At 42.5% G+C, this 19,438-nt stretch overlaps 1 protein-coding gene across 1 annotated transcript in view; it reads left to right on the forward strand.

Annotated features, from left to right (window-relative positions):
- LOC142923940 (prostate stem cell antigen-like) overlaps positions 1-2,792 on the forward strand; it is a 19,045-nt gene extending 16,253 nt beyond the window's left edge. Inside the window, exon 3 of the mRNA XM_076064961.1 lies at positions 1,452-2,792. Within this exon, the coding sequence (XP_075921076.1) occupies positions 1,452-1,663 (212 nt within the window). The 3' untranslated portion in view covers positions 1,664-2,792. The remainder of the gene's footprint in view (positions 1-1,451) is intronic.
- The last annotated feature ends 16,646 nt before the right edge of the window (positions 2,793-19,438 follow it).

Below are 19,438 nucleotides of genomic sequence, written 5' to 3' on the forward strand. Positions count from 1 at the left end.
AACTCCTCCTCCTTGGACTATAAACTCCTCCTACTATAAACTCCTCCTACTATAAACTCCTCCTACTATAAACTCCTCCTACTATAAACCCCTCCTACTATAAACTCCTCCTACCATAAACTCCTCCTACCATAAACTCCTCCTACCATAAACTCCTCCTACTATAAACTCCTCCTACTATAAACTCCTCCTACTATAAACTCCTCCTACTATAAACTCCTCCTACTATAAACTCCTCCTACTATAAACTCCTCCTACTATAAACTCCTCCTACTATAAACTCCTCCTACTATAAACTCCTCCTACTATAAACTCCTCCTACTATAAACTCCTCCTACTATAAACTCCTCCTACTATAAACTCCTCCTACTATAAACTCCTCCTACTATAAACTCCTCCTACTATAAACTCCTCCTACTATAAACTCCTCCTACTATAAACTCCTCCTACTATAAACTCCTCCTACTATAAACTCCTCCTACTATAAACTCCTCCTACTATAAACTCCTCCTACTATAAACTCCTCCTACTATAAACTCCTCCTACTATAAACTCCTCCTACTATAAACTCCTCCTACTATAAACTCCTCCTACTATAAACTCCTCCTACTATAAACTCCTCCTACTATAAACTCCTCCTACTATAAACTCCTCCTACTATAAACTCCTCCTACTATAAACTCCTCCTACTATAAACTCCTCCTACTATAAACTCCTCCTACTATAAACTCCTCCTACTATAAACTCCTCCAACTATAAACTCCTCCTACTATAAACTCCTCCAAGTATAAACTCCTACTATAAACTCCTCCTACTATAAACTCCTCCTACTATAAACTCATCCTACTATAAACTCCTCCTACTATAAACTCCTCCTACTATAAACTCCTCCTACTATAAACTCCTCCTACTATAAACTCCTCCTACTATAAACTCCTCCTACTATAAACTCCTCCTACTATAAACTCCTCCTACTATAAACACCTCCTTAGACTATAAACTCCTCCTACTATAAACTCCTCCTACTGTAAACTCCTCCTTCCGACTATAAATTCCTCCCTACTATAAACTCCTCCTCCTTGGACTATAAACTCCTCCTACTATAAACTCCTCCTACTATAAACTCCTCCTACTATAAACTCCTCCTACTATAAACCCCTCCTACTATAAACTCCTCCTACCATAAACTCCTCCTACCATAAACTCCTCCTACCATAAACTCCTCCTACTATAAACTCCTCCTACTATAAACTCCTCCTACTATAAACTCCTCCTACTATAAACTCCTCCTACTATAAACTCCTCCTACTATAAACTCCTCCTACTATAAACTCCTCCTACTATAAACTCCTACTATAAACTCCTCCGACTATAAACTCCTCCCTACCATAACCTCCTGCACCAACCAAACATCACCGCCTCCATCTCTCCGTGTCCCTCTCCCCCGCTAGTGTTCACGAACAAGATCAGTAAGGGCTGCGGCAACAAGGAACTCTGTTTGGGCTTCTCCGTGGCAAACCTCGTGGGCATCTCCCTCCCTTACTGCTGCTCCACGGACCTCTGCAACAGGAACGGGGCCACGACCCTCGCCACCTCGGCCACGCTGATGGTCACCTCGGCCCTGGCCGCATTCGTGGCCTCCACGAGGCTGGTGGCCTTCTGAGACGCGGATGTGTCACGGTGGTGGTGGTGGTGGTGATGGTGGTGGTGATGGTGAAGATGGTGGTGGTGGTGGTGGCATAGAAGAAGAAGATGGTGATGGTGGTGGTGATGGTGGTATAGAAGAAGAAGATGATGGTGGTGATGGTGGTGGTGGTATAGAAGAAGATGATGGTGGTGGTGGTCACGGTGGTGGTGGTGGTGGTGATGGTGGTAATGATGGTGGTGGGAGTTGATGGTGGTGGTGATGGTGGTGGTGATGGTGGTGGTGGTGGTGGTATAGAAGAAGATGGTGGTGGTGATGGGACATGGGAGATGGAGGATGGTGGTGGTGATGGTGGTAATGATGGTGGTAGTGGTGATGGGACATGGGAGATGGTGATTGGTTATTGATGATGCTGATGATGATGGTAAAGAAGAAGATGATGATGGTGGTGGTGGTGATGGTGGTAATGATGGTGGTGGTGGTGGTGATGATGGTGGTGGTGATGGTGGTGATGGTGGTGGTGGTGATGGTGGTGGTGATGGTGGTGGTGATGGTGGTGGTGATGGTGGTGGTGACGACGCTGTTGATTGTTCCTAACACTAGGAAATGTTCGCGTGAAACTCACCGGAACTAAAATTTCGATTTAAAGCGTTCGTGACTTGCAGCGGATTCATCTGCTTGGTTCTTTCGGTTAAAGTCACCACCACGTAGATAGGGAAACAATGAAAACAATAAAAATATAAAACAATAAAATTATTGTAAAACAATAAAATTATTATTCTTGGTTCTTTGGGTTAAAGTCACCACCACGTAGATAGGGAAACAATAAAAATAATAAAAATATAAAACAATAAAATTATTGTAAAACAATAAAATTATTATTCTTGGTTCTTTCGGTTAAAGTCACCACCACCTAGATAGGGAAACAATAAAAATAATGAAAATATAAAACAATAAAATTATTGTAAAACAATAAAATTATTATTCTTGGTTCTTTCGGTTAAAGTCACCACCACGTAGATAGGGAAACAATAAAAATAATAAAAATATAAAACAATAAAATTATTGCAAAACAAAATTATTATTCTTGGTTCTTTCGGTTAAAGTCACCACCACGTAGATAATGAAACAAATAAAAATAATAAAAAATATAAAACAATAAAATTCTCACGGCGTCTCTACTGCAACACAACACAGGCAATCATCGTCAGCTGTGAAAACCGCAGCACCTGATGATGATTGCTTCTGTCTCAGTCATCGCCCGCTGGCCAAAGGCCCCGCCCCCACCCCCACCGCGCGGGTCGAAAGCTCGAGCCTGATTGGCCGGGAGAGATATCGCCCACTGGCCAAAGGCCCCGTCCCCCACCGCGCGGGTCGAAAGCTCGAGCCCGATTGGCCGGCAGGGATATCGCCCGCTGGCCATAGGCCCCGCCCCCCCCACCACCGCCCGTGGGTCGAAAGCTCGAGCCTGATTGGCCGGGAGGGATATCGCCCGCTGGCCATAGGCCCCGCCACCCCCACCGCGCGGGTCGAAAGCTCGAACCCAATTGGTCGGCAGGGATATCGCCTGCTGGCTGTAGGCCCCGCCCCTCCCCCCACCGTGCGGGTCGAAAGCTCGAGCCCGATTGGTCGGCAGGGATATCGCCCGCTGGCCATAGGCCCTGCCCCCCCCTCCACCGCGTGGGTCGAAAGCTCGAGCCTGATTGGCCGGGAGGGATTTCGCCCGCTGGCCATAGGCCCCGCCCCCCACCGCGCGGGTCGAAAGCTCGAACCCGATTGGCCGGAAGGGATATCGCCCGCTGGCCAAAGGCTCCGCCCCCCCCCTCACCACCGCGTGGGTCGAAAGCTCGAGCCCGATTGGCCGGGAGGGGCACAGAACCTGGCCAGGGGCGCGCGGGGGGGGGGGGGGGAGATTTTTTTTATTTATCGCGGGCCGGAAGCGGCCCGCGGGCCGCTGTTTGATGACACCACGCGGGCCGGATCCGGCCCGCGGGCCGCGTTTTGGTTAACCCCGCGGGCCGGATGCGGCCCGCGGGCCGCGTGTTTACTGACAAGTGCCGCACGCGATGCTGATAGCTGTTGCCATCGTCAGCGGGGGGGATCGCTGTGCAGGTCCACTCGTGTGTGTGTCTGTGTGTGTGTAAGTCCATGTTTGTGTGTGTGTGTAAGTCCATGTGTGTGTGTCGATGTTTGTGTGTGTGTGTCTGTGTGTGTGTGTGTAAGTCGATGTGTCTGTGTGTGTGTGTGGAAGTCGATGTGTCTGTGTGTGTGTTAGTCGATGTGTCTGTGTGGGTGTTAGTCGATGTGTGTGTGTGTTAGTCTGTGTGTGTGTTAGTCGATGTGTCTGTGTGTGTGTAAGTCGATGTTTGTGTGTGTCTGTGTGTGTGTCTGTGTGTGTGTTAGTCGATGTGTCTGTGTGTGTGTGTTAGTCGATGTTTGTGTGTGTAAGTCGATGTTTGTGTGTGTTAGTCGATGTGTCTGTGTGTGTAAGTCGATGTTTGTGTGTGTGTAAGTCGATGTGTCTGTGTGTGTGTTAGTCGATGTTTGTGTGTGTAAGTCGATGTTTGTGTGTGTTAGTCGATGTTTGTGTGTGTAAGTCAATGTGTCTGTGTGTGTGAGTCCATGTGTGTGTGTGTAAGTCGATGTTTGTGTGTGTGTTAGTCGATTTTTGTGTGTGTGTTAGTCGATGTTTGTGTGTGTGTGTAAGTCCACGTGTGTGTGTGTAAGTCGATGTGTCTGTGTGTATGTGTAAGTCCAGGTGTGTGTGTGTGTTAGTCGATGATTGTGTGTGTGTGTAAGTCCATGTGTGTTAGTCGATATGTGTGTGTGTAAGTCGATGTGTCTGTGTGTGTGCATAAGTCGATGTGTCTGTGTGGGTGTTAGTCGATGTCTGTGTGTGTGTTAGTCGATGTTTGTGTGTGTGTGTAAGTCGATGTGTCTGTGTGTCTGTGTGTTAGTCGATGTTTGTGTGTGTAAGTCGATGTTTGTGTGTGTTAGTCGATGTTTGTGTGTGTAAGTCGATGTGTGTGTGTGTTAGTCGATGTTTGTGTGTGTAAGTCGATGTGTGTGTGTTAGTCGATGTGTGTGTGTGTTAGTCGATGTTTGTGTGTGTTAGTCGATGTTTGTGTGTGTTAGTCGATGTGTGTGTGTAAGTCGATGTGCGTGTGTTAGTCGATGTTTGTGTGTGTGTGTAAGTCGATGTGTCTGTGTCTGTGTGTGTGTTAGTCGATGTTTGTGTGTGTGTTAGTCGATGCGTCTGTGTCTGTGTGTGTGTTAGTCGATGTTTGTGTGTGTGTAAGTCGATGTGTCTGTGTGTGTGTTAGTCGATGTTTGTGTGTGTGTGTTAGTCGATGTGTCTGTGTGTGTGTGTTAGTCGATGTTTGTGTGTGTGTAAGTCGATGTGTCTGTGTGTGTGTGTGTTAGTCGATGTTTGTGTGTGTTTGTAAGTCGATGTGTCTGTGTCTGTGTGTGTGTAAGTCGATGTGTCTGTGTGTGTGTTAGTCGATGTTTGTGTGTGTGTTAGTCGATGTGTCTGTCTGTGTGTGTGTGTTAGTCGATGTGTGTGTGTGTTAGTCGATGTGTCTGTCTGTGTTTGTGTTAGTCGATGTGTGTGTGAGTCCATGTGTGTGTGTGTGTGTTAGTCGATGTGTGTGTGTGTTAGTCGATGTTTGTGTGTGTGCAAGTCGATGTGTGTGTGAGTGTGTTAGTCGATGTTTGTGTGTGTAAGTCGATGTTTATGTGTGTTAGTCGATGTGTGTGTTAGTCGATGTTTGTGTGTGTTAGTCGATGTTTGTGTGTGTTAGTCGATGTTTGTGTGTGTAAGTCGATGTTTGTGTGTGTTAGTCGATTTTTGTGTGTGTTAGTCGATGTGTGTGTGTTAGTCGATGTTTGTGTGTGTTAGTCGATGTTTGTGTGTGTAAGTCGATGTTTGTGTGTAAGTCGATGTTTGTGTGTGTTAGTCGATGTTTGTGTGTGTTAGTCGATGTTAGTGTGTGTAAGTCGATGTTTGTGTGTGTAAGTCGATGTTTGTGTGTGTAAGTCGATGTTTGTGTGTGATAGTCCATGTGTGTGTGTTAGTCGATGTTTGTGTGTGTAAGTCGATGTGTCTGTGTGTGTGTTAGTCGATGTTTGTGTGTGTGTGTGTGTTAGTCGATGTGTCTGTGTGTGTGTGTGTTAGTCGATGTTTGTGTGTGTGTTAGTCGAGGTTTGTGTGTGTGTGTGTAAGTCCACGTGTGTGTGTGTAAGTCGATGTGTCTGTGTGTATGTGTAAGTCCAGGTGTGTGTGTGTGTTAGTCGATGTTTGTGTGTGTGTGTGTGTAATCCATGTGTGTTAGTCGATATGTGTGTGTGTAAGTCGATGTGTCTGTGTGTGTGCATAAGTCTATGTGTCTGTGTGGGTGTTAGTCGATGTCTGTGTGTGTGTTAGTCGATGTTTGTGTGTGTGTGTAAGTCGATGTGTCTGTGTGTCTGTGTGTTAGTCGATGTTTGTGTGTGTAAGTCGATGTTTGTGTGTGTTAGTCGATGTTTGTGTGTGTAAGTCGATGTTTGTGTGTGTTAGTCGATGTTTGTGTGTGTAAGTCGATGTGTGTGTGTTAGTCGATGTGTGTGTGTTAGTCGATGTTTGTGTGTGTTAGTCGATGTTTGTGTGTGTTAGTCGATGTGTGTGTGTAAGTCGATGTGTGTGTGTGTTAGTCGATGTTTGTGTGTGTGTGTAAGTCGATGTGTCTGTGTCTGTGTGTGTGTTAGTCGATGTTTGTGTGTGTGTTAGTCGATGCGTCTGTGTCTGTGTGTGTGTTAGTCGATGTTTGTGTGTGTGTAAGTCGATGTGTCTGTGTGTGTGTTAGTCGATGTTTGTGTGTGTGTGTTAGTCGATGTGTCTGTGTGTGTGTGTTAGTCGATGTTTGTGTGTGTGTAAGTCGATGTGTCTGTGTGTGTGTGTTAGTCGATGTTTGTGTGTGTTAGTCGATGTTTGTGTGTGTTAGTCGATGTTTGTGTGTGTTAGTCGATGTTTGTGTGTGTTAGTCGATGTTTGTGTGTGTTAGTCGATGTTTGTGTGTGTTAGTCGATGTTTGTGTTAGTCGATGTTTGTGTGTGTTAGTCGATGTTTGTGTGTGTTAGTCGATGTTTGTGTTAGTCGATGTTTGTGTGTGTAAGTCGATGTTTGTGTGTGTAAGTCGATGTTTGTGTGTGTTAGTCGATGTTTGTGTGTGTTAGTCGATGTTTGTGTGTGTAAGTCGATGTTTGTGTGTTAGTCGATGTTTGTGTGTGTAAGTCGATGTTTGTGTGTGTAAGTCGATGTTTGTGTGTGATAATCCATGTGCGTGTGTTAGTCGATGTTTGTGTGTGTAAGTCGATGTTTGTGTGTGTAAGTCGATGTTTGTGTGTGTAAGTCGATGTTTGTGTGTGTAAGTCGATGTTTGTGTGTGTAAGTCGATGTTTGTGTGTGTTAGTCGATGTTTGTGTGTGTAAGTCGATGTTTGTGTGTGTTAGTCGATGTTTGTGTGTGTAAGTCGATGTTTGTGTTTGTTAGTCGATGTTTGTGTGTAAGTCGATGTTTGTGTGTGTTAGTCGATGTTTGTGTGTGTTAGTCGATGTTTGTGTGTGTTAGTCGATGTTTGTGTGTGTAAGTCTATGTTTGTGTGTGTGAGTCGATGTTTGTGTGTGTAAGTCGATGTTTGTGTGTGTAAGTCGATGTTTGTGTGTGTAAGTCGATGTTTGTGTGTGTGTGTTAGTCGATGTGTCTGTGTGTGCGTGTTAGTCGATGTGTGTGTGTGTGTGTGTTAGTTGATGTGTCTGTCTGTGTGTGTGTGTTAGTCGATGTGTGTGTGAGTCCATGTGTGTGTGTTAGTCGATGTGTGTGTGTTAGTCGATGTTTGTGTGTGTGTAAGTCGATGTGTGTGTGAGTGTGTTAGTCGATGTTTGTGTGTGTAAGTCGATGTTTATGTGTGTTAGTCGATGTGTGTGTTAGTCGATGTTTGTGTGTGTTAGTCGATGTTTGTGTGTGTTAGTCGATGTTTGTGTGTGTAAGTCGATGTTTGTGTGTGTTAGTCGATGTTTGTGTGTGTAAGTCGATGTTTGTGTGTGATAGTCCATGTGTGTGTGTTAGTCGATGTTTGTGTGTGTGTAAGTCGATGTGTCTGTGTTGGTCGATGTTTGTGTGTGTGTGTGTTAGTCGATGTGTCTGTGTGTGTGTGTTAGTCGATGTTTGTGTGTGTGTTAGTCGATGTTTGTGTGTGTGTGTGTGTAAGTCCACGTGTGTGTGTGTAAGTCGATGTGTCTGTGTGTATGTGTAAGTCCAGGTGTGTGTGTGTGTTAGTCGATGTTTGTGTGTGTGTAAGTCCATGTGTGTTAGTCGATATGTGTGTGTGTAAGTCGATGTGTCTGTGTGTGTGCATAAATCTATGTGTGTGTGTGGGTGTTAGTCGATGTCTGTGTGTGTGTTAGTCGATGTTTGTGTGTGTGTGTAAGTCGATGTGTCTGTGTGTCTGTGTGTTAGTCGATGTTTGTGTGTGTAAGTCGATGTTTGTGTGTGTTAGTCGATGTTTGTGTGTGTAAGTCGATGTTTGTGTGTGTTAGTCGATGTTTGTGTGTGTGTTAGTCGATGCGTCTGTGTGTGTGTTAGTCGATGTGTGTGTGTGTGTTAGTCGATGTTTGTGTGTGTGTGTTAGTCGATGTGTCTGTGTGTGTGTGTGTTAGTCGATGTTTGTGTGTGTGTAAGTCGATGTGTCTGTGTGTGTGTGTTAGTCGATGTTTGTGTGTGTTTGTAAGTCGATGTGTCTGTGTGTGTGTAAGTCGATGTGTCTGTGTGTGTGTTAGTCGATGTTTGTGTGTGTGTGTTAGTCGATGTGTCTGTGTGTGTGTGTTAGTCGATGTGTGTGTGTGTTAGTCGATGTGTCTGTCTGTGTGTGTGTGTTAGTCGATGTGTGTGTGAGTCCATGTGTGTGTGTGTGTGTTAGTCGATGTGTGTGTGTGTTAGTCGATGTTTGTGTGTGTGTAAGTCGATGTGTGTGTGAGTGTGTTAGTCGATGTTTGTGTGTAAGTCGATGGTTATGTGTGTTAGTCGATGTGTGTGTTAGTCGATGTTTGTGTGTGTTAGTCGATGTTTGTGTGTGTTAGTCGATGTTTGTGTGTGTAAGTCGATGTTTGTGTGTGTTAGTCGATGTTGTGTGTGTTAGTCGATGTTTGTGTTAGTCGATGTTTGTGTGTGTTAGTCGATGTTTGTGTGTGTTAGTCGTTGTTAGTGTTAGTCGATGTTTGTGTGTGTAAGTCGATGTTTGTGTGTGTAAGTCGATGTTTGTGTGTGTTAGTCGATGTTTGTGTGTGTTAGTCGATGTTTGTGTGTGTAAGTCGATGTTTGTGTGTGTTAGTCGATGTTTGTGTGTGTAAGTCGATGTTTGTGTGTGTAAGTCGATGTTTGTGTGTGATAGTCCATGTGTGTGTGTTAGTCGATGTTTGTGTGTGTTAGTCGATGTTTGTGTGTGTAAGTCGATGTTTGTGTGTGTTAGTCGATGTTTGTGTGTGTAAGTCGATGTTTGTGTGTGTAAGTCGATGTTTGTGTGTGTGTGTAAGTCGATGTTTGTGTGTGTAAGTCGATGTTTGTGTGTGTAAGTCGATGTTTGTGTGTGTTAGTCGATGTTTGTGTGTGTAAGTCGATGTTTGTGTGTGTTAGTCGATGTTTGTGGGTGTAAGTCGATGTTTGTGTGTGTTAGTCGATGTTTGTGTGTGTAAGTCGATGTTTGTGTGTGTTAGTCGATGTTTGTGTGTGTGAGTCGATGTTTGTGTGTGTGAGTCGATGTTTGTGTGTGTAAGTCGATGTTTGTGTGTGTAAGTCGATGTTTGTGTGTGTTAGTCGATGTTTGTGTGTGTGTGTGTTAGTCGATGTGTCTGTCTGTGTGTGTGTTAGTCGATGTTTGTGTGTGTGTAAGTCGATGTGTGTGTGAGTGTGTTAGTCGATGTTTGTGTGTGTAAGTCGATGTTTATGTGTGTTAGTCGATGTGTGTGTGTTAGTCGATGTTTGTGTGTGTTAGTCGATGTCTGTGTGTGTTAGTCGATGTTTGTGTGTGTTAGTCGATGTTTGTGTTAGTCGATGTTTGTGTGTGTTAGTCGATGTTTGTGTGTGTTATTCGATGTTTGTGTTAGTCGATGTTTGTGTGTGTAAGTCGATGTTTGTGTGTGTTAGTCGATGTTTGTGTGTGTTAGTCGATGTTTGTGTGTGTTAGTCGATGTTTGTGTGTGTAAGTCGATGTTTGTGTGTGTTAGTCGATGTGTGTTTGTGTGTGTAAGTCGATGTTTGTGTGTGTAAGTCGATGTTTGTGTGTGTTAGTCGATGTTTGTGTGTGTTAGTCGATGTTTGTGTGTGTTAGTCGATGTTTGTGTGTGTAAGTCGATGTTTGTGTGTGTTAGTCGATGTTTGTGTGTGTGTTAGTCGATGTGTGTGTGTAAGTCGATGTTTGTGTGTGTGTTAGTCGATGTTTGTGTGTGTTAGTCGATGTTTGTTTGTGTAAGTCGATGTTTGTGTGTGTAAGTCGATGTTTGTGTGTGATAGTCCATGTGTGTGTGTTAGTCGATGTTTGTGTGTGTTAGTCGATGTTTGTGTGTGTATGTCGATGTTTGTGTGTGTAAGTCAATGTTTGTGTGTGTAAGTCGATGTTTGTGTGTGTTAGTCGATGTTTGTGTGTGTTAGTCGATGTTTGTGTGTGTTAGTCGATGTTTGTGTGTGTGTTAGTCGACGTTTGTGTGTGTTAGTCGATGTTTGTGTGTGTTAGTCGATGTTTGTGTGTGTAAGTCGATGTTTGTGTGTAAGTCGATGTTTGTGTATGTTAGTCGATGTTTGTGTGTGTTAGTCGATGTTTGTGTGTGTAAGTCGATGTTTCTGTGTGTAAGTCGAAGTTTGTGTGTGTAAGTCGATGTTTGTGTGTGTTAGTCGATGTTTGTGTGTGTAAGTCGATGTTTGTGTGTGTTAGTCGATGTTTGTGTGTGTAAGTCGATGTTTGTGTGTGTTAGTCGATGTGTGTGTGTGTGTTAGTCGATGTTTGTGTGTGTTAGTCGATGTTTGTGTGTGTTAGTCGATGTTTGTGTGTGTAAGTCGATGTTTGTGTGTTAGTCGATGTTTGTGTGTGTTAGTCGATATTTGTGTGTGTTAGTCGATGTGTCTGTTAGTCGATATTTGTGTGTGTTAGTCGATGTTTGTGTGTGTTAGTCGATGTTTGTGTGTGTTAGTCGATGTTTGTGTGTGTTAGTCGATGTTTGTTTGTGTAAGTCCATGTTGGTGTGTGTAAGTCGATGTTTGTGTGTGATAGTCGATGTTTGTGTGTGTTAGTCGATGTTTGTGTGTGTAAGTCGATGTTTGTGTGTGTAAGTCGATGTTTGTGTGTGTAAGTCGATGTTTGTGTGTGTTAGTCGATGTTTGTGTGTGTAAGTCGATGTTTGTGTGTCTTAGTCGATGTTTGTGTGTGTAAGTCGATGTTTGTGTGTGTTAGTCGATGTTTGTGTGTGTGTGTAAGTCGATGTTTGTGTGTGTAAGTCGATGTTTGTGTGTGTAAGTCGATGTTTGTGTGTGTTAGTCGATGTTTGTGTGTGTTATTCGATGTTTGTGTGTGTTAGTCGATGTTTGTGTGTGTTAGTCGATGTGTGTTTGTGTGTGTAAGTCGATGTTTGTGTGTGTAAGTCGATGTTTGTGTGTGTTAGTCGATGTTTGTGTGTGTTAGTCGATGTTTGTGTGTGTAAGTCGATGTTTGTGTGTGTTAGTCGATGTTTGTGTGTGTGTTAGTCGATGTGTGTGTGTGTAAGTCGATGTTTGTGTGTGTGTTAGTCGATGTTTGTGTGTGTTAGTCGATGTTTGTTTGTGTAAGTCGATGTTTGTGTGTGTTAGTCGATGTTTGTTTGTGTAAGTCGATGTTTGTGTGTGTAAGTCGATGTTTGTGTGTGATAGTCCATGTGTGTGTGTTAGTCGATGTTTGTGTGTGTTAGTCAATGTTTGTGTGTGTAATTCGATGTTTGTGTGTGTAAGTCGATGTTTGTGTGTGTAAGTCGATGTTTGTGTGTGTAAGTCGATGTTTGTGTGTGTTAGTCGATGTTTGTGTGTGTTAGTCGATGTTTGTGTGTGTAAGTCGATGTTTGTGTGTGTTAGTCGATGTTTGTGTGTGTAAGTCGATGTTTGTGTGTAAGTCGATGTTTGTGTATGTTAGTCGATGTTTGTGTGTGTTAGTCGATGTTTGTGTGTGTAAGTCGATGTTTCTGTGTGTTAGTCGATGTTTGTGTGTGTAAGTCGATGTTTGTGTGTGTTAGTCGATGTTTGTGTGTGTAAGTCGATGTTTGTGTGTGTTAGTCGATGTGTGTGTGTTAGTCGATGTTTGTGTGTGTTAATCGATGTTTGTGTGTGTTAGTCGATGTTTGTGTGTGTAAGTCGATGTTTGTGTGTTAGTCGATGTTTGTGTGTGTTAGTCGATATTTGTGTGTGTTAGTCGATGTTTGTGTGTGTTAGTCGATGTTTGTGTGTGTTAGTCGATGTGTGTGTTAGTCGATGTTTGTGTGTGTAAGTCGATGTTTGTGTGTGGTAGTCGATGTTTGTGTGTGTTAGTCGATGTTTGTGTGTGTTAGTCGATGTTTGTTTGTGTAGAGTCGATGTTAGTGTGTGTAAGTCGATGTTTGTGTGTGTTAGTCGATGTTTGTGTGTGTTAGTCGATGTTTGTGTGTGTAAGTCGAGGTTTGTGTGTGTAAGTCGATGTTTGTGTGTGTAAGTCGATGTTTGTGTGTGTAAGTCGATGTTTGTGTGTGTGTGTAAGTCGATGTTTGTGTGTGTAAGTCGATGTTTGTGTGTGTAAGTCGATGTTTGTGTGTGTTAGTCGATGTTTGTGTGTGTAAGTCGATGTTTGTGTGTGTTAGTCGATGTTTGTGTGTGTGTAAGTCGATGTGTCTGTGTGTGTGTTAGTCGATGTTTGTGTGTGTGTGTTAGTCGATGTGTCTGTGTGTGTGTGTTAGTCGATGTTTGTGTGTGTGTAAGTCGATGGGTCTGTGTGTGTGTGTTAGTCGATGTTTGTGTGTGTTTGTAAGTCGATGTGTCTGTGTGTGTGTAAGTCGATGTGTCTGTGTGTGTGTTAGTCGATGTTTGTGTGTGTGTGTTAGTCGATGTGTGTGTTTGTTAGTCGATGTGTCTGTCTGTGTGTGTGTGTTAGTCGATGTGTGTGTGAGTCCATGTGTGTGTGTGTGTTAGTCGATGTGTGTGTGTTAGTCGATGTTTGTGTGTGTGTAAGTCGATGTGTGTGTGAGTGTGTTAGTCGATGTTTGTGTGTGTAAGTCGATGTTTATGTGTGTTAGTCAATGTTTGTGTGTGTTAGTCGATGTTTGTGTGTGTTAGTCGATGTTTGTGTGTGTAAGTCGATGTTTGTGTGTGTTAGTCGATGTTTGTGTGTGTTAGTCGATGTTTGTGTTAGTCGATGTTTGTGTGTGTTAGTCGATGTTTGTGTGTGTTAGTCGATGTTTGTGTTAGTCGATGTTTGTGTGTGTTAGTCGATGTTTGTGTGTGTTAGTCGATGTTTGTGTGTGTTAGTCGATGTTTGTGTGTGTAAGTCGATGTTTGTGTGTGTAAGTCGATGTTTGTGTGTGATAGTCCATGTGTGTGTGTTAGTCGATGTTTGTGTGTGTTAGTCGATGTTTGTGTGTGTAAGTCGATGTTTGTGTGTGTTAGTCGATGTTTGTGTGTGTAAGTCGATTTTGGTGTGTAAGTCGATGTTTGTGTGTGTAAGTCGATGTTTGTGTGTGTGTGTAAGTCGATGTTTTTGTGTGTAAGTCGATGTTTGTGTAAGTCGATGTGTTTGTGTGTGTTAGTCGATGTTTGTTTGTGTAAGTCCATGTTTGTGTGTGTAAGTCGATGTTTGTGTGTGTAAGTCGATGTTTGTGTGTGTTAGTCGATGTTTGTGTGTGTAAGTCGATGTTTGTGTGTCTTAGTCGATGTTTGTGTGTGTAAGTCGATGTTTGTGTGTGTTAGTCGATGTTTGTGTGTGTGTGTAAGTCGATGTTTGTGTGTGTAAGTCGATGTTTGTGTGTGTAAGTCGATGTTTGTGTGTGTTAGTCGATGTTTGTGTGTGTTAGTCGATATTTGTGTGTGTTAGTCGATGTTTGTGTGTGTTAGTCGATGTGTCTTTGTGTGTGTAAGTCGAGGTTTGTGTGTGTAAGTCGATGTTTGTGTGTGTTAGTCGATGTTTGTGTGTGTTAGTCGATGTTTGTGTGTGTGTTAGTCGATGTGTGTGTGTAAGTCGATGTTTGTGTGTGTGTTAGTCGATGTTTGTGTGTGTTAGTCGATGTTTGTTTGTGTAAGTCGATGTTTGTGTGTGTAAGTCGATGTTTGTGTGTGATTGTCCATGTGTGTGTGTTAGTCGATGTTTGTGTGTGTTAGTCAATGTTTGTGTGTGTAAGTCGATGTTTGTGTGTGTAAGTCGATGTTTGTGTGTGATAGTCCATGTGTGTGTGTTAGTCGATGTTTGTGTGTGTTAGTCGATGTTTGTGTGTGTATGTCGATGTTTGTGTGTGTAAGTCAATGTTTGTGTGTGTAAGTCGATGTTTGTGTGTGTTAGTCGATGTTTGTGTGTGTTAGTCGATGTTTGTGTGTGTTAGTCGATGTTTGTGTGTGTGTTAGTCGACGTTTGTGTGTGTTAGTCGATGTTTGTGTGTGTTAGTCGATGTTTGTGTGTGTAAGTCGATGTTTGTGTGTAAGTCGATGTTTGTGTATGTTAGTCGATGTTTGTGTGTGTTAGTCGATGTTTGTGTGTGTAAGTCGATGTTTCTGTGTGTAAGTCGAAGTTTGTGTGTGTAAGTCGATGTTTGTGTGTGTTAGTCGATGTTTGTGTGTGTAAGTCGATGTTTGTGTGTGTTAGTCGATGTTTGTGTGTGTAAGTCGATGTTTGTGTGTGTTAGTCGATGTGTGTGTGTGTGTTAGTCGATGTTTGTGTGTGTTAGTCGATGTTTGTGTGTGTTAGTCGATGTTTGTGTGTGTAAGTCGATGTTTGTGTGTTAGTCGATGTTTGTGTGTGTTAGTCGATATTTGTGTGTGTTAGTCGATGTGTCTGTTAGTCGATGTTTGTGTGTGTTAGTCGATGTTTGTGTGTGTTAGTCGATGTTTGTGTGTGTTAGTCGATGTTTGTGTGTGTTAGTCGATGTTTGTTTGTGTAAGTCCATGTTGGTGTGTGTAAGTCGATGTTTGTGTGTGATAGTCGATGTTTGTGTGTGTTAGTCGATGTTTGTGTGTGTAAGTCGATGTTTGTGTGTGTAAGTCGATGTTTGTGTGTGTAAGTCGATGTTTGTGTGTGTTAGTCGATGTTTGTGTGTGTAAGTCGATGTTTGTGTGTCTTAGTCGATGTTTGTGTGTGTAAGTCGATGTTTGTGTGTGTTAGTCGATGTTTGTGTGTGTGTGTAAGTCGATGTTTGTGTGTGTAAGTCGATGTTTGTGTGTGTAAGTCGATGTTTGTGTGTGTTAGTCGATGTTTGTGTGTGTTAGTCGATGTTTGTGTGTGTTAGTCGATGTTTGTGTGTGTTAGTCGATGTGTGTTTGTGTGTGTAAGTCGATGTTTGTGTGTGTAAGTCGATGTTTGTGTGTGTTAGTCGATGTTTGTGTGTGTTAGTCGATGTTTGTGTGTGTAAGTCGATGTTTGTGTGTGTTAGTCGATGTTTGTGTGTGTGTTAGTCGATGTGTGTGTGTGTAAGTCGATGTTTGTGTGTGTGTTAGTCGATGTTTGTGTGTGTTAGTCGATGTTTGTTTGTGTAAGTCGATGTTTGTGTGTGTTAGTCGATGTTTGTTTGTGTAAGTCGATGTTTGTGTGTGTAAGTCGATGTTTGTGTGTGATAGTCCATGTGTGTGTGTTAGTCGATGTTTGTGTGTGTTAGTCAATGTTTGTGTGTGTAATTCGATGTTTGTGTGTGTAAGTCGATGTTTGTGTGTGTAAGTCGATGTTTGTGTGTGTAAGTCGATGTTTGTGTGTGTTAGTCGATGTTTGTGTGTGTTAGTCGATGTTTGTGTGTGTAAGTCGATGTTTGTGTGTGTTAGTCGATGTTTGTGTGTGTAAGTCGATGTTTGTGTGTAAGTCGATGTTTGTGTATGTTAGTCGATGTTTGTGTGTGTTAGTCGATGTTTGTGTGTGTAAGTCGATGTTTCTGTGTGTTAGTCGATGTTTGTGTGTGTAAGTCGATGTTTGTGTGTGTTAGTCGATGTTTGTGTGTGTAAGTCGATGTTTGTGTGTGTTAGTCGATGTGTGTGTGTTAGTCGATGTTTGTGTGTGTTAATCGATGTTTGTGTGTGTTAGTCGATGTTTGTGTGTGTAAGTCGATGTTTGTGTGTTAGTCGATGTTTGTGTGTGTTAGTCGATATTTGTGTGTGTTAGTCGATGTTTGTGTGTGTTAGTCGATGTGTGTGTTAGTCGATGTTTGTGTGTGTAAGTCGATGTTTGTGTGTGGTAGTCGATGTTTGTGTGTGTTAGTCGATGTTTGTGTGTGTTAGTCGATGTTTGTTTGTGTAAGTCGATGTTAGTGTGTGTAAGTCGATGTTTGTGTGTGTTAGTCGATGTTTGTGTGTGTTAGTCGATGTTTGTGTGTGTAAGTCGAGATTTGTGTGTGTAAGTCGATGTTTGTGTGTGTAAGTCGATGTTTGTGTGTGTAAGTCGATGTTTGTGTGTGTGTGTAAGTCGATGTTTGTGTGTGTAAGTCGATGTTTGTGTGTGTAAGTCGATGTTTGTGTGTGTTAGTCGATGTTTGTGTGTGTAAGTCGATGTTTGTGTGTGTTAGTCGATGTTTGTGTGTGTGTAAGTCGATGTGTCTGTGTGTGTGTTAGTCGATGTTTGTGTGTGTGTGTTAGTCGATGTGTCTGTGTGTGTGTGTTAGTCGATGTTTGTGTGTGTGTAAGTCGATGGGTCTGTGTGTGTGTGTTAGTCGATGTTTGTGTGTGTTTGTAAGTCGATGTGTCTGTGTGTGTGTAAGTCGATGTGTCTGTGTGTGTGTTAGTCGATGTTTGTGTGTGTGTGTTAGTCGATGTGTGTGTTTGTTAGTCGATGTGTCTGTCTGTGTGTGTGTGTTAGTCGATGTGTGTGTGAGTCCATGTGTGTGTGTGTGTTAGTCGATGTGTGTGTGTTAGTCGATGTTTGTGTGTGTGTAAGTCGATGTGTGTGTGAGTGTGTTAGTCGATGTTTGTGTGTGTAAGTCGATGTTTATGTGTGTTAGTCAATGTTTGTGTGTGTTAGTCGATGTTTGTGTGTGTTAGTCGATGTTTGTGTGTGTAAGTCGATGTTTGTGTGTGTTAGTCGATGTTTGTGTGTGTTAGTCGATGTTTGTGTTAGTCGATGTTTGTGTGTGTTAGTCGATGTTTGTGTGTGTTAGTCGATGTTTGTGTTAGTCGATGTTTGTGTGTGTTAGTCGATGTTTGTGTGTGTTAGTCGATGTTTGTGTGTGTTAGTCGATGTTTGTGTGTGTAAGTCGATGTTTGTGTGTGTAAGTCGATGTTTGTGTGTGATAGTCCATGTGTGTGTGTTAGTCGATGTTTGTGTGTGTTAGTCGATGTTTGTGTGTGTAAGTCGATGTTTGTGTGTGTTAGTCGATGTTTGTGTGTGTAAGTCGATTTTGGTGTGTAAGTCGATGTTTGTGTGTGTAAGTCGATGTTTGTGTGTGTGTGTAAGTCGATGTTTTTGTGTGTAAGTCGATGTTTGTGTAAGTCGATGTGTTTGTGTGTGTTAGTCGATGTTTGTTTGTGTAAGTCCATGTTGGTGTGTGTAAGTCGATGTTTGTGTGTGTAAGTCGATGTTTGTGTGTGTAAGTCGATGTTTGTGTGTGTTAGTCGATGTTTGTGTGTGTAAGTCGATGTTTGTGTGTCTTAGTCGATGTTTGTGTGTGTAAGTCGATGTTTGTGTGTGTTAGTCGATGTTTGTGTGTGTGTGTAAGTCGATGTTTGTGTGTGTAAGTCGATGTTTGTGTGTGTAAGTCGATGTTTGTGTGTGTTAGTCGATGTTTGTGTGTGTTAGTCGATGTTTGTGTGTGTGTTAGTCGATGTGTGTGTGTAAGTCGATGTTTGTGTGTGTGTTAGTCGATGTTTGTGTGTGTTAGTCGATGTTTGTTTGTGTAAGTCGATGTTTGTGTGTGTAAGTCGATGTTTGTGTGTGATTGTCCATGTGTGTGTGTTAGTCGATGTTTGTGTGTGTTAGTCAATGTTTGTGTGTGTAAGTCGATGTTTGTGTGTGTAAGTCGATGTTTGTGTGTGTAAGTCGAAGTTTGTGTGTGTAAGTCGATGTTTGTGTGTGTTAGTCGATGTTTGTGTGTGTTAGTCGATGTTTGTGTGTGTGAGTCGATGTTTGTGTGTGTAAGTCGAAGTTTGTGTGTGTAAGTCGATGTTTGTGTGTGTTAGTCGATGTTTGTGTGTGTTAGTCGATGTTTGTGTGTGTGAGTCGATGTTTGTGTGTGTGAGTCGATGTTTGTGTGTGTAAGTCGATGTTTGTGTGTGTTAGTCGATGTTTGTGTGTGTAAGTCGATGTTTGTGTGTAAGTCGATGTTTGTGTATGTTAGTCGATGGTTGTGTGTGTTAGTCGATGTTTGTGTGTGTAAGTCGATGTTTCTGTGTGTTAGTCGATGTTTGTGTGTGTAAGTCGATGTTTGTGTGTGTTAGTCGATGTGTGTGTGTTAGTCGATGTTTGTGTGTGTTAGTCGATGTTTGTGTGTGTTAGTCGATGTTTGTGTGTGTAAGTCGATGTTTGTGTGTTAGTCGATGTTTGTGTGTGTTAGTCGATATTTGTGTGTGTTAGTCGATGTGTCTGTTAGTCGATGTGTGTGTGTGTTAGTCGATGTTTGTGTGTGTTAGTCGATGTGTGTGTTAGTCGATGTTTGTGTGTGAAAGTCGATGTTTGTGTGTGGTAGTCGATGTTTGTGTGTGTTAGTCGATGTTTGTGTGTGTTAGTCGATGTTTGTTTGTGTAAGTCGATGTTAGTGTGTGTAAGTCGATGTTTGTGTGTGTTAGTCGATGTTTGTGTGTGTTAGTCGATGTTTGTGTGTGTAAGTCGATATTTGTGTGTGTAAGTCGATGTTTGTGTGTGTAAGTCGATGTTTGTGTGTGTGTGTAAGTCGATGTTTGTGTGTGTAAGTCGATGTTTGTGTGTGTAAGTCGATGTTTGTGTGTGTTAGTCGATGTTTGTGTGTGTAAGTCGATGTTTGTGTGTTAGTCGATGTTTGTGTGTGTAAGTCGATGTTTGTGTGTGTTAGTCGATGTGTGTGTGTTAGTCGATGTTTGTGTGTGTTAGTCGATGTTTGTGTGTGTTAGTCGATGTTTGTGTGTGTAAGTCGATGTTTGTGTGTTAGTCGATGTTTGTGTGTGTTAGTCGATATTTGTGTGTGTTAGTCGATGTGTCTGTTAGTCGATGCGTGTGTGTGTTAGTCGATGTTTGTGTGTGTTAGTCGATGTTTGTGTGTTAGTCGATGTGTGTGTTAGTCGATGTTTGTGTGTGTAAGTCGATGTTTGTGTGTGTTAGTCGATGTTTGTGTGTGTTAGTCGATGTTTGTGTGTGTTAGTCGATGTTTGTTTGTGTAAGTCGATGTTTGTGTGTGTTAGTCGATGTTTGTGTGTGTTAGTCGATGTTTGTGTGTGTAAGTCGATGTTTGTGTGTGTTAGTCGATGTTTGTGTGTAAGTCGATGTTTGTGTGTGTAAGTCGATGTTTGTGTGTGTAAGTCGATGTTTGTGTGTGTGTGTAAGTCGATGTTTGTGTGTGTAAGTCGATGTTTGTGTGTGTAAGTCGATGTTTGTGTGTGTTAGTCGATGATTGTGTGTGTAA

This window comes from Petromyzon marinus, unplaced genomic scaffold (genome assembly GCF_048934315.1).
Source record: "Petromyzon marinus isolate PM22_M1 ecotype Great Lakes invasive population unplaced genomic scaffold, UKy_Petmar_22M1.pri1.0 PM_Scaffold_91, whole genome shotgun sequence".
Classification (NCBI taxonomy): Eukaryota; Metazoa; Chordata; class Hyperoartia; order Petromyzontiformes; family Petromyzontidae; genus Petromyzon; species Petromyzon marinus.